The following is a 24,719-nucleotide window of genomic DNA, read 5'->3' on the forward strand; positions in this document are numbered from 1 at the left end:
TGAAGTACGGCTGAATTCACACCGGCAGTAAGGTTACATTTGTCCATTCCTCATGCCAAGAACCACTGCTGCTTAAAAAAACTTCTAGCTCTGAAAAAGCCCATCACTTACCACCTGTTATATATATATATATATATATATATTATATGAATATTTATTTGTATTGGATTCTATACAGCTGTTTTGTATTAAATCCAATACAAAGTGATTTTGAATTTCCCTCCACTAACTCCCGTCCCACTAACTCCCGAGTGTGATTACCGCTGTTTGCAACTAAAATCCACCCCGAGTCACACTCAGGATTACTTCTTAGGTGGTTAAAGTAAGCCTATAGGCAAAAAAAAAAAAAAAATAAACATTTGCTGCACACATTACGATTTGACTGTACAAGGTAATTAAGCTTTCCCACTAGCTATGTAGTGCAAGTGCTGCCTGATTTTATTTCGATTGCATAAAGAGCTCTTGTAGGTCTTTCTTTAACATTAGATTTTGTACATCATTGTTTGATTGCATAGTCAGATTGGAACACGTATGGTGAACTTAAATGAATTGGGTGCCAGAGCATGCACAGAGCCACAATGTGATTTGTAATACTGCTACTTTTCCCCGTTTTATTTTGTAAAATAAGTTTTAGAACTGTTCAGCCTTGTTTTTCAGAAAAAACAAGTTTCCATTTTTTGATGCAATTGTATGTATTGTTTCCTAGATTTGATTATAAAAAATGGCATCACTCTCTACCTTCTTGATGCAATTGACCAATTGCTTCCCTCATCAACAAAAGAGAGAATCGATTTCTTACCTCATTATGATACTTTGGTCAAAAGTGGAATGTATGAATATTATGCTAGTGAAGGGCAAAACCCATTACGTAAGTATTTTTAACAGCTTGAACAATGATAAATATTTATACATATTGTAACTATATTCCATATTTGTCTTTATTATAAATTAATATAGCTACTTTTTGTCAAGCCTATTTTTTCTTATCCTAAAGTCAATAAAACGAGTTATATAGGGAGCATTTATCATTTTTGTTGCATGGGAAGTCAATGTTAAACAGAGCCAGTAAAGCATATTACATAATAGATTTATTTAATGGCTACAACTTTTATTTGAAGGTTGATGTAGGGATTCTTCCCAGACAGCAGTAAGACTAAAATGGAAATATTATTAAAAAGTGATAGTTTATCAATATAACGTAATGGGGCGCCTAAATTCTGTCCTCAAACTAAGCAGAACACAGAAGAATGAAATATAAGATTGTAATGATCATTTAGTTGTTGTTTTAGTTTCTCTAAAAGTGAATAGGTGAATGATTGTCTATCTGAACTGTAAACTAAAGAAATGTGGTTCCTGAAAGCAACAAATCATTTCCAGGTCATGCAGTTGCTTTTTGTTCTCTGAATAAAGAACTGCACAACTTCAACCACATGCTGTGTGAGCATGTGGGACTATCTTTGATTTACGATTTGCAAAAAGCAGGGTCAATAGATGTGTGTAGTTCCTTCATTTTATTTAATTTTTTTTTCCTTTTTACCAATCCATTTTTTTTTTCATCTTAAGCATACATTATTGAGCAATACCTTAAGCAAGCAAGTTACTACTGAGTTCCTTTATGTTCTAATGATTACTGATTATGTTTCACTTACTAACAGAACTCCATTTGGGCTTTTTGATTTGATATTTTCAGCTTTTGCTCTGGCAGAATTAATAGACAATTCACTTTCTGCAACAGCGCGAATTTCAGGCAAACGAAACATACAGATAAGCCTGGTATGTAATCTTGATATTGTATTGTTTCTTACATGTACATTATATATTAGTTTAGTTTTATCTTTTTAAATATATTTCCTATATGCATACAACAGCTTTTTGATGAAACTCGTGGCAAGCCTGCTGTTGCTGTTATTGATAATGGAAAAGGAATGACTTCAACACAACTTAAAAACTGGGCGGTGTATCGTCTATCAAAGTTTACAAGAGGAACTGGAAACTACAGGTTTTTATTGGTTTAGAACTTTGTGTTCATATTGACTATACTTGATAATAAAGAAAAATCGATATAAATAAAACAAAACACATACAATATGTACAGAAAAGCATAACTGCATTTGTTCCTTCACCCCATGAAAAGAAAGTCCAAAATAATTTGTCACTTACAAAAAAAAAATCTAAAAGGGTGGCCTGGCTGTTTTTTTCCTTCTTTACTGTACACATGTGGATCTTGACCATCTCTAGCGAGTTCTCTGCAGGAAGGAGCACTGCAGGAGGCTATAGGCAGCACAGCCTTTTTTGCTGCTGGGGTACAATCTAAATTGTGTAGAGGGAAATGCAAAATGATATAGCTGGGGATTTAAAGAGTAAAAAACAAATTATTTTATTGTATGTTCTTGTTGATCCCATGGTTTAAAATAGTTATTAGGCATTTAAAAAAAGTAATATTTGCAGCCTTTGCCATTCTGGGAAGAAGGGTGCTGGTACTGCTGTGCTCTGAGACAGTCCCACATCTACATAATGACTACTGCAACAGAAGAGATTAGTTAACTTGAACATAGAGACCAAAGATATGTAAACGATATAATAGTACCCAGTCTGTAAAGTTGTGCAATTATATGCTAAGGGACCCTAATGTTGAATTTTAGAATAGTATGTTTAAAAACTAAAATATAACTTAAAACCTAATATATAAGGTATAACTTAAATTTCATTCCCAGTAATTTTATTATATTTTTCCTAAGCGATGAAGAAAGTTACATCCGTCCTCCACCAATGATGCGCAGTCTGAATAGTGATATTTCCTACTTTGGAGTGGGAGGAAAACAAGCTGTTTTCTTTATTGGTCAGTCTACTCGCGTAAGTGTGTTGAATATTATTCCCACTGTATATATGTCAATGTAAAATTAAAGCTTTTAGCCATTAAATATCTAGAAAAATGCTGCCACAAATTTTATGGTAAATGTTAGTGATCAAAATGTTGTTATTCACCAGAATTGCCCAAAGTTTTGTCATGCAGGTCTCTAGTAAAGCTGAAGCTGTGCTTTTATCCTATAAGTGCAAGAGGCAAAGAGACAAGTGTATTCTTTTGTATCTTTTTAGTATAGTTTCTAAATATGTGCAGTTATCCATCCTGAAAGAATTTTTGCAGTTTCCTGTGATAAGCACTGGTAACCTCTCCCTTAGAGTTTCTGGCCTTGTTTACTCCCCTCATAGTTTTTGCAGGGCTGCAGTATCTAATGGACCCTCTGTTGGATCACTTTGTCTGGCACCACCCATTTATGTTTCATATCTTTATTGAGCAGCATATCCAAAAAAAAACAAAACAAGCATGGTGCTGATGCCTGCCTCCCAAAAACAGTTAGAGCTGCACTGTGTGTAAATGCAAGGTGTGAAAAGTATCTGCAGACCTTTCACTAGGAAGTGAAGGAACACTATCATGGTTCTTTTCTTGTGCATTGTATGATTAGCCCTGTAACAATCTCTACTTTGAAACAGATTAGCTTTCTTTGCTAAGGTAAATTCTACATGCAAAATAGAAATAAAAAATCTGTGATTTGTTTATGACAAATATTTTCCTGAAAAAAATTCTGGAGACCAGCTTTCATTTTTCACTCTGTGTGTTCCTTTCTGACCTTCTACAATAATTGTTAAATATTTGTAGATTACTGATCTCAAAAGTAGGCTGTATTGCAAATAAAAATATGGTTTATCTTCCTTTTTTAAGATTATCACCAAGACATCAGATTCACAAGATGTTCATGAATTTTTGATTTCCAAAGAAGACTTTGAGAAGAAAGAGAAGAATAAAGAATCTATTTACAGTGGGTTTATTAGAAACAGAAAGGTAAAACTTTTGGATTAACAGTTTGAACAGAAAATACTATGTTTATATCATAAACTTGGTATATGTGGAAAGGTTAAAGAACTTTACTGCTGAAGCTGTGTGGTAACTTTTTTGTTAAAGGAGATGGGCATATTTTTTTTCATATGTGAGATCTGCCCCCATAATGAGAGTTGATCTGATGAATGTTGTAGTAATGTTCAGAATTCAATAGAGCAGTGGTCACCAACTGGTGGAGAAAATTTTGTTTGTCCACATCTCTTGGCAGTGCACCCCCCAGAGCGGTCAGGATTAGGACCCCACTAGAGAGGTGCACTGGCCAGAGCCGCGGACCATGTCCCCTGTATCGATCACAGGTTCAGGGCGGTGGGCGGGTTGTGTCTAAAAACACAGGCTCAGACCTGCAATGGGAGAGTGGGCAGGTTCTTGCAAAATGATGTCACTCTAGGGGAAGTTTTTTCCCCTTTGAGTGACACACGGCTCCCTGCACATGCGTGGTCCGGAGTCTGGCAACCACTGCAGTAGTGGACATGCAAATAAGAGATGCTTTCACTTCTGATTCTCTGGTATGGCTTTCTCTCCAGCACCAGTCTCGCTTGAGGCTTGGAGACTAGTAGTAAGGCACAGGAACCCCATTGCCTTAGATCAGTGATCACCAACCTTTTTGGTCCCGCGGACCACTAAAATCGTCGGCTCCCGACTGCGCATGCGCGGGCAGTTGGGTGTAACTCAAAGGGGAGAAACCTCCCCCAGAGTGATGTCATCATGACATAACCCCGCCCACTCTCCCATCACAGATCTGATCACAGTTGTTTCCAGGGACTCAGCCCGCTAACTTTCCCGAGCCGGGGGACATGGTCCACGGCTCTGGCCAGTGCGTCCCCGCAGCAGGGTTCTTCTCCTGACCCCGCTCGAGGTTGCACCGGCCAGAGCTGCGGACCACCAAAATTTTCTCCCATGACCACCAGAGGTCCGCGGACCACCAGTTGGTGACCGCTGCCATAGATGATCTCATACTGTAGAGCTTCTACTTCTATTAGGACAGTGGTCCACAGACAAAATTTGGACATTATTTGTAATTTTTATGCTTTAATATTAACAAAATAATATTCCAATAAATTCTTATATTCTGACTGACAATTTTTGCCTTTATATTGCACTAAATTAACGAACTGTACTAGACGAAAAAACAAGGGAGGCGCAGAGTGACGTCACTGTAGTTTTAAGTTGTATGAGGCAACCGTTGCCGAGCCGTATGCTTCAGTATTGTTTCAACCATTACAACCATCACCCTGCTCTGCGAATTCTCATCTGATTGTTTTCATTTATTTGTTTATTTCTCAGATGCTTTTTTAGGTAAGAATGACCTTAACTGTGTATTTTCTTTACCTGTTATATTTAATGGCATCAAATAGTTTGACTTTGATAACTATCAATTCTTGTTTGGTCTTAGATTCGAATGAAATAAACCCATAATGAGTTAGAAAAAGCAAACAAATATTTGCCTTTCTTAAGTAATACCAAAGATAATGCAACTAATGATAATAGTAACAATAGTAATACTTCACTTAACCGTAAGCTGCTCAATGAATCAGAGACTCCACAGTCCTCGTCAGGCTCAACCCTCTCTCCTAACAAAAGAGCAAATCTAACACTTGCCCTATGCCTCCTAAAAGGTTGTGCTTTTGGTCAGTGATTTTTTCCAAGTTCATTGTTTTATATCACATTATTTCATATATTTGTAGCCAGCTGATTATTCACATGTACAAGAAGATGAGCACTATTTGCGTGATCTCATTGTGGAAGAAAAAGATAAAGAAAGTTTCACAGCAGTTATCATTACTGGCATTCAACCTGTCCATATACAGTTCCTAAAGAATTTTTGGCATCTATGGACCAGGCAGTTGTCGTGAGTATATTCAAATACTAATTTATTTATTTTATTTTTTTTTTAACGTGCAACAATTTTTAATTTTTATATGAAACTGTTATGTAACAATATTTTCTTTCTTTAGGCATATCTACCATTATTACATACATGGACCTAGAGGAAATGTGCTAAATAATCCCAGCAAAAAATATACCAGCTTCATTGACATTAGGGTAAATGCAATACCTTTTTATGATGTTACCCTTTAATATTTAAAATGAGAGAATTCTTTATTCTCAACATGCAGAGCTGCTTTTCTTAAATTAAATGAAAAACCTAATCATGCATATTCTATGTTTATATTTTTCTTAAGGAAAGCTGTCATAAAAAAATGTAGAGTGACTGACTCGGCCTCCCTCTTCTTTCCAATGCTCACTGTTCCTCCAGCACTGCTATTTTCTTTTTTTCCAGGTGCTTTTTCACATCACCTGAACTTAGACTGCAGAATATGAAAAGCAGTCTTTACACACAGCTATCACACAGCTGTACTGCTGATGACGTTATTACACATGCCCATTTACACGCCCACATTTTCTCACTAAAACACACAGCACGAGCTATCAGATGGGGCAATACTGTCTATATCCCAGACTCATCAAAGCTGAGGTGTGCTGTGCTGTGCAGTTCTCCCCCACCCACCTCTCATCAGAAGCTTGAACCCTCAAAATGGATGACAGCCGTCCACTGAGCAGCCCCACTATAGCCTGTTTAGAGGATTAGAGCTTCTGATGAGGGGTAGGCAGGGGAGGCACGGCAGCCGGGCGCTGCACATGGGTAAAACCTGCAGGGGAGAACTATGAACAGGACAATGATGCCAAAATTACCTGCAAATCTTCAGAATGGCTGAAAAAAAATCAAGGTATTGTAATGGCCCAGTTTAAGTCCAGCCCTTATCCAAATAAGAATGCTTTTAAAAGGACCCTCAGGGAGCTGTGCCTAAACAAATGCCCCAAAACCTCAATGAACTGAAGCAATGTTATGTGGAACAGTGGGCCAAAAATTCTTCACAAAGATGTGATAGATTAATAAAGTCCTGCAGAAAATGATTACTTCAGATTGTTTGTGCTAAAGGTTCTGCAAGCTTTGAGTTGTAGGGTGTATGGCATCTTACATTTTGGCTTTATATGTGTTAAATAATTGCATGGTGAAATCTGGTTGGTTAGATTTAAAAAATTTTAGAACCTGCTGAGAACCAGAACATTTTTGTTTTTAAATATGCCCTGATTTGTAAAACCTCAGAATTGAAAAAGAGTTATCCGTTCTTTCACATCCGTATATATCTACTTATGTCCTATTTTATATAATGTTTACTTTCTAAGTTATAAGTGAAATATGGTTACTTTGTGATCTCTTATAACCCTTTTTAGTAACAAAAATAATTGTAAGTAATATGCATTCTTTTTATACCTTTGCAGATCTACATGTCTGAAAAAGGAAAATCACGTAAGACTATTAACTTAAGAGACATCCAGGATGACATGCAGACACTGTATATAAACAGCGCTTCTGAGAGCTTTGAGTTTAAAGCCCTAGTTGAAGGAGATGGTGTTGTAGAAGGAATTGTGAGATATCATCCTTTCTTATATGACAAAGAAACTTATCCAGAAGATCCATACTTTCCTACAAGTAAGTTTTAGCGTGATTGAAGTATTTGTTCCACTATTCCAATTTCTTTTTGTTTATGATTACAAGCATATTTTTTTTCTAATAATATACTAGTAATCATTGTTAAACAATAGTTATTAATGACATTATTATTGAGCTCCTATTGGACATATGCGCAGCTCAGCTTTTTCACGTATTCCCAGTACAGTTAAGCAGGTAACACATGTTATTGTAGAAGGGGCATTGCCTATCTTTTTCTGCAATAACCACCTACCTGATCCCGTATTATATGCTGTGTATCCTGAAACAACTGACTTCTTAATTTTATTCCTAAACTGGCAAAGCCAGTCTTTATATGTGACACGTTACCTTGAACTGAACTCTAACAGACAGAGAGCAAAGGACTAGCCCCATAATTGACTGTGGTCTCCCTACAGCTGATCTTTCTCTAATACTGTCTATATTCATTCTTTGTTCTTGATAGTGTTTTTGTATAAGGACTACCATCTTGCTAAAGGCAGATTTTGCCATGTCAGAACCTACATTTTCAGGTAATTCAGAAAAAAAACTACAATTGAGATTTAATAGCTTTAATCTACAGAACCTTATGCTACCCATACACGGTGGATAAACATCTGAAGACCTTTTGAAATCTGTAATCACTGGACCCGTGATATTTGTGCATAGTAATCATAATGATCATCATGTCCCTCATCAGTGTAAGTGCATAAGCAGTTTTTACAGGCACATCCTATTCAGGTTTGATATACAGACTGTCTGCTTACTGGTGTTAGAGGCTTGATCATAGAGTTCTTTACCAAGTTGGTTAACATTCTTTCTGTGGTTCAGATGCAGGAGTCGCTTGCAATGCTGACAGTTTTTGTCGTTGTTTGCCGTTTCAGTGAAGCAGTGGCATCTTTGCCTTATATACCTATAGAAAGAAGTTAGGTACAGCCTGTATTTCTTTGAAAACAGGGAGATACCTCCAAACTGAATTGTCCATAGTATTTTGAAGGATTATTTCAGATGTTAAAGCAATTTGTAAATTGAGTGTTTCAGTTAAACTTATATATCACATTAAGAGACACAGTAAAATCTCCCCTAGCTTACCATAGCAACCCACAACAAACTAAACATTTTTATGTCCACACTCAAAATCCTAAAGAAAAACAAGCTTTTGTTAGGTATATCCTAACTGACAAAATACTTACCTCTATTTTCACCTATTTAAAAATAATTAAAACCCTCAGTTGTATGAATTGTCTGAAAAGCTTTTGGAAGGTACTACATTACCCTACATTAAAATAAATTGTTTAAAGATGTTACATGACCAGTGACTAAGACATATAGTCACTGATTTTTATTGTGCTACTATTAGAAACTGGATGGTTTTCTAGTCAGACTGTAATAACTGGTAAGATTTATCACTAGATTAGGCACCCTTTAAAAAAATTCATTTTCAAGCATAATGGAGGGAAAAGTTTTTAGCATGGGAGATCTTCCAGAATTTGTTCCAGTGATCCACCAAAATCTTGACATGCTTGTTTAAATGTGGCAGATATCTATCACTATGTGCACAGGGAAATCTTTGGGAGTTTCCAAATAACAAAATAAGAATCCAAAAGTATTTTGTTTTTGTGTGTACATTGCAAAATACATATCGTGAAAACATTTTGATTAACCAAAAAGAAAAAAGTGTCACCTTTAGTATAAGCGGAATATGTATGAAAAATTGTTATGTGCTATTTTTTTTCCTGAACTTATTCATGCAAGTTACTGACTAACTGGAGCTGCTTAAGCATCTGGTACAACCTATTGCAAAACGGCCAGGAAATGCAGTTTTTTTTATATCAAATTTAGGTGTTGTTTTGATATTATTTTTAATCAGAACTGTGTTCTTATGGTAAACCAGTGTTCTCCCCAGAAATTTTTTTCAGCCGGGTGTTAGGAAGCTGTAGCCGGGTGGTAAAAAAGGGGGTGTGGCAAAACACGGCAAATTTAGTGCTTCCAGTTGTTTATGCCATGGGTAATCAGTAACCTCTTATTTTTTCAGTGTTCTACCTTCTCCCAATTATTTGTTACAACGGGCAGGGAAACCCATTTTAATGGGCAGAGTGTTTTATGTTCTAATGATGCTGTAGTAATGAGATTGTAAGGGGAGAATGTGCTCGACTTGCACCTATATTTTCAGTTCTGTACCCCCACTCTTAGAGAAATTGGTATACAAAGAAGACAGTAGTTTTATAGGTATAGATTTGTGACAGGTAGGTATATTTTTAGGGGCCCCACCCCAATGCTCCTTGCTATGTTTTTGGCTCCGGGGTCCCCAATTTGCACTTCCAATTTAGGACTCCTAGTTGCACTTTCCTCAGAAACAGCAACCCCAAAGTTTAATTTTCATAACTTTTTACATTTGTGACCCCCATATCTTGAAATTCTTTAAAGCTGGGGGGCTGAAATTGTAGTAACTAGTATCTATGAGGGTCCCCTGTACAGCCTGAAAATTACAGGTCATTGTGACATACATATTAGGAGATATGGAGGTTTGTACACAAAGCTGTGAGGATGCAGAATTCACAGGCAGCTAGCAGTGGATACATTTCAAAGGCAGAAATCCGAGCTCGTGCTATGAGATGGGGGTGGGGCTGCCTGTGTTTCCTTCACATGAAGGCTGCACGGGAGGACACAGAGCAGCCTCACTGAGATCCGAGGATGAGAGCTGCCGAGAGCTGGGCGGGGTATTCAAATCAGCCGGGCGGAGCAACCAGCTAAAAACCTCTGGGCAGAACTATGGTAAACTGTACACTGTTGCCTGGTTCTGTCCTCTACCACACTCTTTATACAATCATACACATGAAGGAATAATTGTTTTCTAGTTTTATAAATTTTAAAAAAGAAACAAAAAACTTTGCCTCCCCAACTAGGTGAACCCTCTATATGTGTTTCACATGTACCTCCTCCCAGACACTTGATGCTGCAGCGAGAAGGTTTTTAGCATCAAAGGCAGTACTATTAAACTAGAAGTCAATAGACAGGACTAACTGTAGCCAGGTGCTGTCTGATAAGCTATAGGCCATATACGTGCTTAATCCCTTAGCCTTCTGTATAGTGCAAACAGGCACAACATAAAGGAGAGTGGGAACTCAATTCAGTAGCAGTGCAGCATCATTGCCACTCTTTTGCAGGCAGTTTAATAAGGTGGACTTTACTGGTGGGATTAACAGGTACTTGTGGGACTTGTCAAGCTGTAAATGTAGATGCACCTATAAACTCTAAGATTCTAAGCTCTCCTGTGTCACTTTCTGTATCTGTTTCTCAATTGCAACCCCTATTTATTGTACAGTGCTGTGTAATATGTTGGTGCTATATAAATAATGTTTCTTCTTATTATTAATAATAATGGGATGAAGCTGCAATTTGTTTTTTGGTCTGCTTTCATTTAACCTAACACTTCTTAATGTCCTGTCATTTTTTTTATTTTTTTTTTATTTTATTTTTTTGTAGAAATTGAGGATGACGAATTTGATGATGACTGTATACTAGTAGAGAAGGAGGCTCGCGGAAAAAGGCCAATCTTCGAATGTTTTTGGAATGGAAGGCTTATACCATATACCGCAGTTCACGAGTAAGCATTGTAATTTACAAGTGAATCTTTGAGCATTCATCCCACAGGTTTGGTAGACATTCAAAAACCCAGTAACCTCCTGACTTGGGGAGTGTCGGATTTTTGAAAATTCTGTTTTTTTGTTTTTGGTTTTTTTTTAACTTACCTCCACGCACACACACCTCTCGCAGCACTGCGGACATCTGGAACAGTTCCAGGGAGCAGGCAACAGGGACGTTTCAGCATGTATTTAGTTTAGCAAACAAGACCTAAAAGCTGTGCTGTTAGTGGCCAAACATTGTACTGCAGTGCCTGTATTGTAAATGCGATCTGAAATGCATGCCGGGAAACAGAAGGATCTGGATTATTGATGACCAAGATGGGTGTCAATGTCTTTTTTTTTTTTTTTTTTTTTTTTTTTTTTTATTTCATTTTTTTCAGGGACTATTGTGGGTTTGTTTTATCATATAAGGGTACTGATAAATTTGTCCATGTTAAGAATGAGTAAATGTAAGTTTCCAGACACTGGGGCTTTTTTATGCTTAGAATAATTGTGTAGGTGTTTTCTTGTACTATGTGTATCATGTCAAATTGACAAAACAGGGTTATGACATCCTAACTATATTTTTCAACTGTAGAATGTCGTGTTAAGCTCTTTTTGTGTACTTCAATCATCTAGTTCTATTGTCTTTGGTTGTGTGTGTGTTGATGTATATGTGTGTATATCTGTGTGTAGATGTATGTGTGTGTATATATATATATATATATATATATATATATATATATATATATATATACACTTTGGAATAGGTCCAACTTGGTATAAGTCCTGTTTGGACAAGAAAAATCTTGCTTGGTATACAACCTTTGTGCTAGAATTTGTATGGGTCAAAATGAGTCATAACACCGCGCGCTACCCTTATTTACCTCTCTCAAGACAAAGCCACAACTGCCCATGAGCGTCAGTATGTCAATTGCCACCATTCAGTGAACAAACCGTGCTAAAACTGTCTGTGAATTACATAACATCTCCTTTTCCCTTCTCAGCACCATCCTAGTAGGCACTCAACTCCTCTCAGTAAGGCAAAGGGAGGTTACATTTTCATTTATTTCATCTAATTGCTTTTGTATTTATGTATTTTAGTATTAGACAGTGTTTAAATTATTCTATACAACCCCATCAATGTATAATATGCCAATAACAATCACATTTTTTTTTCATGGGAACAAATGAATCATATTCCTTTTAATTCTTATGGGAAAAATTTGTTTGGTATAAATCGGATTATTTAAAATGGATTAAGGATTTATACCAAAGGACCACTGTGTATATATGTCTATATATAAATATTCTAGAGCACTTGACAAAAAACATGCCCTATGTGTACAGTTTGATTTATTTTCATTGTATATTACAGATTAACAACATACTTTTTGTTTTCTTACAGTCTTCATACTCTTGAAATAAGTAAAAACAAGTATTTGTTTTATGTATTTTCAAATAGTTTTGACTGGTGTGCTGTTCCTAAAAAAAGAGGAATTATTCCTTATGAGTGCTATAACAGAATATCTGGAGTGCTATTTACAAATGACAAGTTTGAAGTGAGCACAAATAAACTAACTTTCTTGGATTTGGGATTAAAACTACAGGACAAAAATACACTTTTTACAAGAATATCAAATGGACAAGTGAGTATTTAGCTTATGTTCTATTTCCTAAAATTCAAAAACCTATATTTTTTGTTTAATACAGCAGTTTGAGATTTGAAGATACTTGCCTATCTATTAAGCTCTTTTATTGTTATGTATCAATCTATTAACATTCACCTTTGCTCTAGTAATAATCCAGAAATTAAGAGCAGTCCTGCCCATTTGATAAAGCAGTAACACCTAATTGCATCATCAATAATATAGCCCAGATAAAAAAAGATATATATATATATATATATATATAACAAGAATATAAAACCATTCTGTGTTACAATAAATGTTATATATAAAAAGGGAAGTAATGCTGAATAGAATATGATGAAAGTAGATTAGAAATCTTTCTATTCTGAGTTGTTACCCTTTATATTTTTTGCTGCCCAGAAATACTTCCTTCATGCTGTTTTCTGTTATTGATGTTACAATTAGGTAATGAGATTGCAAAAATATGATAGGAACCACCATGGTTTTGATTACCTGTTCTTCTGTGTGAGATTTTGGAACCATACACTTAAAGACAACTGGCTGGTTTTGTGAGTAAACTTCTGCCAAGTAGGGTAGAGGGAGCTGACCATCTTGCTGCTAGCACAGTATTTAGCCTAGTGCAACGTATTACTAAGTGCTGTACAATAAATAGGGATTGCAAATAATAGACCAATACAAACAATAACACAAGAGCAAGAGAAGACCCTGCACGAATGAGCTTTCAATATAAGAGGAGGGGGAAGTAGCACGCAGTAGGAGGGAGGAAGTCTTGTTACTGCATATCTGTACTTCTGGCAGAGCATCGTTGACATTCTTACTGGAGTGCTGCCTGCAGTGGCTGGACCAGATGTGTCCATTGGTCTTGATTTTGAGACTTGAGATAAGATTTTGGGTGCCTTATACATTCCTTCTGCTGCAGGAAGCTGCAGTCCTATTGGAGGAAAGAAGATGTCTAACAAATAAAACCAAATTTTTCATGACACTGTGGAAAGGTATTTAAAAGCTTAGTGTTTAGGAAATGGAACTTTGTGTCAGACATTCCTGGAGTTCAGTTTTAAAGGTAAACCAACATAGCCATAAAGATTTGTGTTCAGCCCCTATATAGATCAGGTTGGTGAGCTCCCGAACAGAGTAGGAGTATCCCGGCTTCAGTATCTTTCTGATACTCCTACTCTGTTCCTGTGTCTCATAAAGTTTTAAGGATTTTTTTTCAGCAATGTTTTGTGTTTTTAGCTTTTCTTGTATTCTAATCTAATAAAATAGTATGTAAAACATGAAATGACAAAGTATAAATTTGTGTGTTTTTGTTTCTACCAGGAGCAGAGAGTAAAAATTGACAGAGAATTTGCAACATGGTTAAAAAACTGTCATGAAAAATATGACAAGCAAATTAAGTTTTCTGGCTTTAAAGGAATAATTACTCGTCAGGACATTTCTTCAAAACGCATGCAAACTCCTTGGGCAGAATATACATCCATAGAATGGGATGGGAAGACCTACAAGACTGGACAACTGGTAAGTTATATTTTTATTGTTCAGGATGTTTTACTGTGGAAATATGTTTCTTCAGTCAATCCTGTTTAATATAACATTAGTTATTATTGTTTCTATAGTGTTTCTTCTTTTTTGATTATATTGTGCTTGTTTTTTTTCTGTTGTCTTTCATGTTATGATGTAGATGTTGTCCTATTTTTTATATATTAAAATAATGAGAATATATTTATAAACAATAGAATGTACCAATAATACATACTTAGTTCATGCACAGTCCAAACAGACATCCAGCAGTACAAATACAAAAAGCTTTTTGATTCTATAGAATGAGTTCAGCCGAGACGAGGGGGAGAGACCTGTGCCCTCTGGAGCTTACAATGTAGAGGGGAGTGGGGGACAAAGGGAAGGTAAAAATTTTGTGAGGTTTTAGAACAATTTCATTGCATTGCATTCAGTTAAATTTAAAAAAAAATGTTATTGTTCCAACAACATAATTAAAAAGATTAAGAGCTGTGTGTCTATAAATGAATCCCAGGCTAACATATAACCACTAGTTTCACAAAAAAAAAAATAGCAATATGGTTTAGTATTATACTAGGTTAGCGATGGCGGTAGGGTGTCCCATCCTACGCTTTTCGCCCATACCGGGCTTCCTCAGGGGTAAGGGGAGACTTAGTGTTATTGTTGGGTCTTTTTACCGCATTAAGAGTAGTGGGACCGATATCTATTTGGACGTACTGCTGGTGTTTCCAAATGTCCGAGTGGAGTGAACGGTATGATAGAAGCTTGAAATGTTTATTCCAGGACCTTCATATGCACAATGGTTATGTAGTGGTATGTGGGTGAGCTTCAGGCAGCCATTCCAAAAGGGGACCCCTTTTGGACAGCTGCCTGCAGCTCACCCACATACCACAACTAAAAAACTTCATACGAGAAGACAACACTTTTTCCCCTGCTGTATTACTGTCATTTACTTCCACTAAGACACCTTTCACTCCACTCGGACATCTGGAAACACCAGCAGTACATCCAAATTAATATCGGTCTCACTATCAAATCACTTACAAGTAGCAATTTGGTATCATAAGGCTCTTAATGCGGTTAAGAGCCCCAGCAATAACACTAGGTCTCCCCTTATCCCTGAGGAAGCCCAGTACGGGTGAAACGCATCGGGTGGGACACCTTACCTAGTATGACACTAAACGATATTGCTATTTTCTTTGCAAAACTAGTGGTTATATGTTAGCCTAGGATTCATTTATAGAGACACAGCTCTAAATCTTTTAAATATTGTTGTTAGAACAATAAAATGTTGTGTTTTTAAATTTAACTCTGGTTGCCCTTCAAAAGCCTGGCTTTCCCTCCCTCCTCTTCTTCTCTTCCTCCCACAGATACACGATATGTAATCACAGGCTGGGCAAATAGGAGTCCACTCCTCTTTGATTATTCATTGGGGCTTTTCTTTCAGGTGGAACAAACTAACAAACCTTAGTTGATTGATTGTCACAAATTGTTTCTAGCTATTCCATAATATGTTCCAACAAATGGTGAACTCTCTACTCCAATCTGGAAGGTTATTTATAGGCTTTATTTAGAAATAGATGGGTTCATTGTTCTTATTCAAAGATCCTTTGAGGGTGATTTTAATTTTATTCTGGTCCAGTATTGTCCATGTATCGATAACAAAAAACCCAAATTGTTTCACAGTGTAAACATGTGCTATGGACTTTTTTTTTTTTTATTTGTTTTTTCATTGGTATAATTAGCCCCTTTTCCTTTCTGTTACAGGTAAAAACAGTCAAAACAGTGCCAATACTTTATGGAAGAATTTTAAAATTTCTTCTTTATGGAAATCATGAAGAAGATGTTTATTCTACAGGAGGGGAAGTTCTCATTGCTTTGGTAAGTATTGTGCAGTATTGATGTCTTGCTACCTAAAGGAATTGCCTGTCTTGTATTTCCAAACATTGTACGCATTCCTTAGTTAGAGGAAGAGCACAGGCATGCAATTGGTATTTGTGTTCAAATGTATTCAACTCTTGCAACTAGATTTATAAAGGGTCTCTTTAAATATTGCTATTTTATAATGCAAAGCTGGTGGCTACAGAACTGATTACTGTTTTCAAGTTGTGGCCTTTTTGACCAGTCACCAGCGCATGTATTTCAGCTTTGTGTTGATGGGGGGTGTAAGTTGTGGCAAATATTAAATGTGCTTCTACCTAAATAGGTGCAACTCTTGTAATTTTGTTGACCTATAAAGTCCAGATTGAGAAACGCTTGTGTATGTTGGTTTAGACATTTGACTTGAAGACTGTAGGTTGTTTTTTTTAGTTAGTGATAAGTGATCACTAATTAGTGATTGTAAATTCAAAGAATATAGCACTACATGGTTACTCTTTGGGAAGATAAAAGGTGGCAGAGAAAAACTAAGCTTTCTTTGAAAATATATTTTTGTTTATATGTAAAGTTCTGCTCAACAAAAAGCTAAAATTTCTTCTCTAACACAAATCCTTGGTTTGTTGCTATATTCAAGAAGCCAGTTATCATGTTTCATGTTGGTATAGAACACTGTTTGCCCTATACTGTATTTTACCCATTGCAGTGTTCTCCCCAGAAATTTTTTTCAGCCGGGTGGTAGGAAGCTGTAGGTGGGTGGTAAAAAAAGGGGGTGTGGCAAAACACGGCAAATTTAGTGCACCCAGTTGTTTATGTCATGGGTAATCAGTAACCTCTTATTGTTTCAGTGTTCTACCTTCTCCCAATTATTTGTAACAACTTTGTAATGCCTGCCCCATTAGTATATCCAATTTTTCTATTCTATGTATTTTGCCACAACTGTCCTATGCCGTGTATTGTGACCCAACTTACTAGTGTTCTAAGTTTTAAGAGTGCATTCCTTTGTAGTAGTGTAATAGTACATTGTGACATACATATTAGGAGATATGGAGGTTTGTATACAGAGCTGTGAGGATGCAGAATGACATGCACACTTTATACACACTGGATACATTTCATTTTTTTTTAAACAGTAATCCGAGCTGTGTGCTATGAGATGGGGGCGGGGCTGCCTGTGTCTCTTTCACATGTAGGCTGAGCTGCATGCTCACCTCTCCAGCAGCAGCAATCCTCTGAACGGATGGCACACAGCAGCCTGAGATCCGTGCATCCGAGGATGAGAGCTGCCGAGAGCTGGGCGGGGTATTCAACCTCTGGGGAGAACTATGCATTGTTTCAACAGCATGCTGGAGATGAGGGGAATCCCTGGGTTCCTTGTTACAATTTTTTTGTGTGCTTTAGGAAAAGGGATTTGGGACCCACAAATACCTATGTCCCAAAAACTGCTACCAGACGACCTGTCCTTCTTTTTGCTGCACAACAATTTCCTCCTTCAAAATAGCTTGTGGATAGAAAAATGAAAATTTTAATAAAATAATACACCTCTAAGCACCTCCTGTACTATATGGTTCTTTTAGCAGGAGTTTTTTAACTTGAAAGAGCAAAAGGACCTTTGGTGAATCCCAGAGTCACACAACACAATGGTTGGCTCCCCTCCCTCTCGTTTTATTATTCTCTCTATTTCTTTGGTCTTATCTTCCCCTAAGTGGATTCCTCAGCTTTTTCATTTTACATGAAACTTGTTTTGACATTTTTTGCTCTTAACACTTAGTAGTAGCCTTGTTTATTTCAAGGTGCATAGCTCTCTTCTTATTTTAAGTCTGACATATAGAAAAGCTTCAACGGGATGGATTGATGACGGTATTCAGTTAGTTGGTCTGCTTCGTATTGAACCATAGGGTTGTTGTTTCAAGGGGCTGGCTTGAATCACCTCCTTTAGGAGCCTTTTTACTAAGGGACCCATTCCTTGGTAACCTTAGGGTGTTATTTTTCTTATTGCCTTTTTATGCAAACATCAGCACTTTTCCAATTTTACAATGTTCCTAGGATTTTTACTTTTGTAAAAAAAATGAAATCTAGATGGGGTTTAAAATGTAATTAGTATTAAATTATATCAGCAAATACCGAACGACACAAGCCTCACTTTTTTGTATAAAGTCATGTATTTAACGGTGTATTTATACATATTGTTCCGTTTTTCTTTTCTATATCTTTTGAGTGTTTACTAGATTTTGACACACACATGCTGATCTACATGCCTTTAGTATATGTCGATATTGTTATATACTTTTTTTAAGTTGTTGTCCTTTATTCAGAGTGAGTAATAAGTGAGAAACAATAATATCTAGTTTACAAATGTTTCCATCTTTCATCTTTTTTTGATGACCCACTTATTATTAGGAGCCAAAAGAGGTGCATGATGAAACGAAAAGTGTGCCTATTTCAAAACTTGATCGTAATGCTAACTTGGCTATTATCAAGAAGTACATGGAAGATGAAATGGCAAGGTATGAACCTATTTTTTATGATTTCTTGTGGATGAGGTTGAAGGATATATATATATTTTAACATGGAAATTATTTTCCAGATTTCCTTACACTCTAGCAGTGACATGGCCTGATGGAGATGCATTGGTGGAGAATGAAGAGAGGTTTGCTGGAACACCTATTGGTAAGAAATTTTAAAATGTTTTAATGTAAGCTAATGTCTGATTTAATGCAATCTTATCATTATAACTTGAGAAGGTACTTAAGGATAGAAATGTGTTCCCAAAGTCACTAAGCTCTCACTGAACAGATTTTCATGCCTGCAGAATAGCTGCCTTGCAGATTCAACCAGGATTCTCAGCAGATGCTCCATATTGTTCAGGGGAACGCCGGCCTTAACCCTCAAGGCGACAGTTTGAAAGTTACAAGAATACATTTCCTGGACCTAGAGTGCAACAATTTATTCTCATAACATTTTAGTACATTTCATTCAAGCAAGATAACCTGTATTAAATAAAGAACTAATAAAGAAAATAAATGAAAAGCAGGGCTTTTGGCATATTGGTGTTTGTACTTTAAATAATTGATTTGTATCAAACAGCCATATAGTGTAGAATTGTGAAATGTACCATCAAAAAGGGTTGTTTAGTATACAAAAATGTTTTAATACAGATAAGATATACACAGATTCTCGATTTAGGAGTGATCAGCAGGTACTAATATCGCCCCAATCCCAGCGCACTTTGCCAAACGGCTTCCTCGGGGGATTTTCAGAGACCTTTTACTGTACTAATAGGTCAGTTACAAAGAATATAATAGAATATATTCAATAACAGAATTATTCAGCATGAAAACATAAGCATGTCCTGAAGTGACAGAGTATGCAGTACAAATTAGTATGTATGGTGCTTATATGTGTTCCCATGTACTGCATTTAATATTTAGCACAAGAAAACATTTCCAACATGTTCGTATGCATTGCGTTCAAGATATAAAGCACACCGTGAATTCTACCAATTAAACATCCGATATACATATATATATCAGAATACATTGTATTGGTATCAAGAAACAAATAATGTTTTAATTGACAAAAAGTATATGCACACAGAAAAAAAATGTGTGGTTGATGTAGTGTGCATATAGTGGAATAGGGCTTTTAGATCAAGGTTTTAGAGTTCAATAATATTCTTTTTCGAATGATTTGTATTAATGGGTTGGTGGATATATATTTCTTTATGATTCAAACAATGGGTTACAACTTACTTTTGAATGATCACTTGGTCACATAGAGAATAGTAATTTGATCACATTGATGCAGCAAGATAATACTGTTTGCCTACCTGGAAAAAGAGTAATGTGTTTAAATATTATCTAAGTGGAGGTACAGTTGAGAAAGAGGAAGATAGGTTTTTCATAATTAAAATAAAAAAGACTTTGTCCAGTTACAAATGACTTGCATGTAAAATTATAGCTGAAGGTTCATACCCTCATAGGGATTAATCTTAAGAGTAGGAGAATGGATAAAACAGGTTTTCCTTGGTTACCTCCTAAGGTAAAAAAAGTGATTAAATAATTCAAAGAAAGCCACTGGGTGAGGATATTATAAAAAGACATCAGAGTGTTTGGCTCTAGAGACCTACTTGTTGCTGCTTGTATGAGACAAGAATAAGGCTGGGGATCCTGATTGGTTCTGTCCATTTAGAAAAAGGCTGCCAGCAAGGTTCCTTGACTTTTTATGTGAATAGCTGGCGTCCTGGACAGAACGGTGCACATGTGTGGCACATGCACAGAGTTGTGTGGGCGGTTTGGCGCTCATCAGGTCAACACCCTGATCCTCTCATGGGTGGTGATGAGAATGTCGACCATCCCCGCTATGTCTGCTCTGGGCCCGTGAGAAGTACAGGGTTGGGCAGAGCCTGATACAGCATGTTTCTATGGTTTTACAGTATTATTAACAAATATAATACACAATCAGTGATCTATGATATAATATAGTATTTAGGATACAGTAATATTTACAATGCATAATTAATGATACAGTATCATAAATATTAAGCAGTACATTGTTCACAATTGGTACTTGTAACAACTGGAATGATTATGGTCCTATGAACATTATTGCTTAGATCCTAAAATACGAAAAGGGGAAATAATTGTGGAATATAAAAGTATGCATTGTCTCTGGTTTTGTGATAACAGATCTTGTACAAAATATGCATGATAAAATACATTACTGGATTTTGTTGGGAAGGGTGTAAATTATAGAAGTCTAAACTATATATGTTGGAGACATTCTATCATTCTAGATATTCATTGCACTACCCGAGGGGCTGTGTAGCAATATCTTAGTTTAAGAAGGCTTTAAAGGTGAAAACTTCATTTAGTCCTGGTGGGACTGTAGCTTTCATTCTAAATGTCCATTTTGTTTTTAACTGCAGAAGTCTCTTGTCAAAATCTTCACCTCTAGGATTGGGTTGGATGTGGTCAGGGCTGTGAAGCTGATTATGTTAGCAGCTTAGTTGTGTTTTGTGCCTACATGTAACCTAATAGGGGTATAAAAACCTTAACATATCTATAAGCTGCTAATATGAATCAGAAAGCATATAATTATTATTTTTTTTCTAAGATAAATTAATGAGCCTCTGATAAACAGGCAAGCTTCAGACAGTCACTAAAAAAAGTAGCTGAATCTGTAATGGGAGGAAAAAATTACCCAGCATCAGTAGGAATAGAAAATAATTAAACATCAGTGATAGTAAATAATGTCAATGGTCAGGAAGAGTTTAAAAATAACCCTTGCTTCAGTGATCAGTGGAAGTTTATTTATTTATTTTTTTTATAAATATCCCTCACTGCGCTTCAACAATTAGTGTCAGGTGGAGTTTTTTTTCATTGCCATTAGTGTTCAGTAATAGCCCCCTTGTTGAAGGCTTCATGTGTAGGAGCACTCATAAAATCAGTTGTATACTGCCTTTAATAGATTGTTAGGAGCATGCTCTTTGTTCATTGTCTGGCAGTCTTCTGCCAACTCTCATCTACCAAAAACTGCAATAGCAACATTTTATAACCAAACATTTTATAATTTTTTGTTAACAGGAGCAATGCGGATTGAGATTCTCAACAAGAAGGGGGAAGCTGTGCAGAAGCTTCCAGGTACAAGCCATGGAGCTGCAAAGAAACTTTTGGTGGAGCTGAAAGTTCTGTTACATTGTAAGTAAAGTGCTCACTACAGGCAGAAAAATACATATATTCATATATACCTGGTTACAGTTTTTTTTCCTAAGTAAGCAATGCAGGCTTGTATTCTTTTGCTCCAAGCTTTGCTCTAAGCTGTAAAGAGGAACTAAACCCAAAATGAAAAAAAAATCACACCTTTAATGCCGTCAATCCGTCGGGAGGTTTCTTTGTTAGGGTCCTGCGTCAGCCCGGAGCCAACATCATCTTCTCTTTTTTTCCAGGTTCTTCTTCCCGCCTCAGAGCAACCAAAATCCTCCCAGGATGCATGGCGTAGGCGTCCTGTGGGGGGGGGGTTGCACAATTTTTTTCAGTTGCCAGACCAAACAAAACCAGTGTGTTTTCATGTATGAAAGGGATAGATTTTTTTTCTTAGGATGATAACTTTGCTTATCCATTGGTACAGCTTAACGAGTGAGTAACCCTAAGCTGCACCCTGTGTTACAAGCAGGATCACCGGGCAGAAAATAGATTTAGCCAAAAAAAATATATATATATATATATATATATATATATATATATATATATATATATATATATATATAATATTTTTCATAGATACGTAACGCTTTAAATGTAAATGGTCTAGCAACTTGCTATTTTAGACAAATGCATATGAAATATAATGTGTTATATTCTGCAAAAGAAGAGGCGAGTAACTGTATTTATGTTCAAATATCCTGTCTAAAACTTATGCTTTTTGGACTATGAATTACCCATAAATTTACTGTTAGTTGTATTTTGTATTACAGCACCAAGTGGGGATCAGGAAGTCATATCTCATATAAGTCAGCATGGTGGAAAGTGGCCCTACTGGTTTAAAAAAATGGGTAATTGTTACCAACCATAATTTTGTGTTTTTTTTTTTTCCACAAAGTTTGTTTTGCTATATGTATGTATGGACTGACTTGAGTTTATCTTTATATATGCACTGCATTTACCGGTATTTCAGAGAACATTACAAAGCTTGGTGTGTATACCCTGAAACTACAAGTCGTATTAAATGAAAGTAATGCAGACAAGTATGCAGGGAAAAGTCTTCCATGCAAGAAAATTGAGTTTAAGATTGTGGGTGAGTATTAGGCTACTTTGTACAAAATATTTGTTAATTTACTGGTAGTATTACTTGAAACTGTTTTTTTTTTTTATAGGAAACCTATTTAATCTAACTTATCATGAGAAGTGATTTACTCAGTGATGTTTTTATAGTATGTCATGCATGGGATTAAAATTAATTGGGATTTACTGGTTTAGCACCTGACAGATACCGTTATTTGAAATAATGATTAGAAGGTATGCATAGTTTGAGTATGATTTTGTATTACTTTGTATTTTTAACAAGAATTTCCCCTTCCATCCCCTTAGAGGGTAAACCGTTTAAATTTTTATTGGGTACTGCGGATTCTACAATTCGTGTTGGAATTCCATTCAATATCCCCTTAAGCCTGCATGATGAATTTGGTCACCCAACATTGCCCACACCAAATCTTAAACCTGTCTTGGAAGCTAGGTAATTATTATATGTGATTTTTGCTACAACATTTTGGTATCACATCTACAAAAAAAATAAAATATTGTTTTCTTCATATTTTGTAATAATGGCATTTGTTACTCTGATTTTGCAAAGACAAAACATGGAATTTATGTTTTGTATACAGCACATTAAAAGTATCCTTTAAATTTATAACTATTAGTAAAGGTAATGATACTGAGTTCAGCTAACTATCCCCCTGAGTTCCCTTTCAGTCTGTGAGTCCCTTGTCAGGGCCAGTTTTCTATTTCGTAGTTTTAAGTATTTGTTCCTGTTCTTTTAAGTTATCTGCAGAATTAATGCTTCCTTTCTGGAAGGGTCTGTTGAGAAAACACTGTTCTGGGGGGAGCGTCTTAGGTAGTGTTGGTTGTATAGTTCACTATTCAATTCGACCGCTATTCGGTCGAATAATGCATAATTATTCGGGTGATCGAACATCGAATTCGAACTCCATTAAAGTCAATGGGAGAAAAATTTGGGTTGTTATTCGGGTCGGTGGGGAGCTTCTACAGCCTATAAATACATTTGAAAAGACATGTCAAGACTCTCCCAGCTCTGCACAACACTGTACAAGTAAAAAAAAAAAAATAAGGAAGTCTTTTTGCTGTTGCTGGCAAGTAGTGTTGGTCGAATAGCTCACGCCATTTTATGGGGCGGCCAAGGGAACATGCCGGATTTTACACGGTCTCCGAGTAGAGCCAGAGAGGGACATGAGGGGGTTCCTCTGGTCCAAAAATTAGCCACCAGGTTTCACCGCTCCGTTACAAGCCATACACAGGCTTCAGAGTACAGGCAGAGGTCTCTGAGGGTGGTCTTTCAGTCAAAAAATTAGCCAGCTAGACAGCTTTGTTATACGTTACAAGTGACAGGTGGCAGCAGCAGTAGGAGGAGGCAGTGGGCACTGAAACGGAGCAAGGACCGCATTTGTAACTGGCATTCAGAGTTGGGAACTGGGCAGGCAGCATCAGTTACAGCATGAGGAGGAGGAGGCGGTGGGCCCTGAGAAGGAGCAAGGACGGCATTGGAGGTTGAGGCCATCACCCATATGGACAGTGTCGAAGCTGTAGCTATTGGAGACATGAATGGATCAACGAGATTCCTATCCGTACCTACTATGTAGCGAAACCACATGAAACGGAACCCTCTTCCTCTTTGGCCAGATATTGTACAAATGTTTTTATTTATGTGGCTTGACACCCTGCAAAATACTTTCTAGCTAATATGATATATATGTGTGTGTGTATATATTTATACCCTGTTTCCCCGATTATAAGGCACTCTCTTATATTTTTTGAAATGCCAAAATATGCCCTGGGTCTTATTTTCAGGGGATGTCTTATTTTTCCATGAAGAAGACTACAGTACACATTTATTGTTGAAAGTCACTCATGATAACTCATGCACGC

At 36.5% G+C, this 24,719-nt stretch overlaps 1 protein-coding gene across 3 annotated transcripts in view; it reads left to right on the forward strand.

Moving 5' to 3' along the window:
* SMCHD1 (structural maintenance of chromosomes flexible hinge domain containing 1) overlaps nucleotides 1–24,719 on the forward strand; it is a 63,955-nt gene that overhangs the window by 4,866 nt on the left and 34,370 nt on the right. For all 3 annotated transcript variants that reach the window (XM_072411360.1, XM_072411361.1, XM_072411362.1), the window contains exons 3-20: nucleotides 707–868; nucleotides 1,691–1,773; nucleotides 1,869–1,999; nucleotides 2,739–2,853; nucleotides 3,722–3,841; nucleotides 5,584–5,747; nucleotides 5,854–5,941; nucleotides 7,184–7,394; nucleotides 10,878–10,998; nucleotides 12,483–12,666; nucleotides 13,987–14,184; nucleotides 15,952–16,065; nucleotides 18,460–18,566; nucleotides 18,647–18,729; nucleotides 21,645–21,758; nucleotides 22,535–22,612; nucleotides 22,735–22,854; nucleotides 23,148–23,292. In XM_072411360.1, the coding sequence (XP_072267461.1) occupies nucleotides 707–868; nucleotides 1,691–1,773; nucleotides 1,869–1,999; nucleotides 2,739–2,853; nucleotides 3,722–3,841; nucleotides 5,584–5,747; nucleotides 5,854–5,941; nucleotides 7,184–7,394; nucleotides 10,878–10,998; nucleotides 12,483–12,666; nucleotides 13,987–14,184; nucleotides 15,952–16,065; nucleotides 18,460–18,566; nucleotides 18,647–18,729; nucleotides 21,645–21,758; nucleotides 22,535–22,612; nucleotides 22,735–22,854; nucleotides 23,148–23,292 (2,338 nt within the window). The remainder of the gene's footprint in view (nucleotides 1–706; nucleotides 869–1,690; nucleotides 1,774–1,868; nucleotides 2,000–2,738; nucleotides 2,854–3,721; nucleotides 3,842–5,583; nucleotides 5,748–5,853; nucleotides 5,942–7,183; nucleotides 7,395–10,877; nucleotides 10,999–12,482; nucleotides 12,667–13,986; nucleotides 14,185–15,951; nucleotides 16,066–18,459; nucleotides 18,567–18,646; nucleotides 18,730–21,644; nucleotides 21,759–22,534; nucleotides 22,613–22,734; nucleotides 22,855–23,147; nucleotides 23,293–24,719) is intronic.

This window comes from Pyxicephalus adspersus, chromosome 5 (assembly GCF_032062135.1).
Source record: "Pyxicephalus adspersus chromosome 5, UCB_Pads_2.0, whole genome shotgun sequence".
Classification (NCBI taxonomy): Eukaryota; Metazoa; Chordata; class Amphibia; order Anura; family Pyxicephalidae; genus Pyxicephalus; species Pyxicephalus adspersus.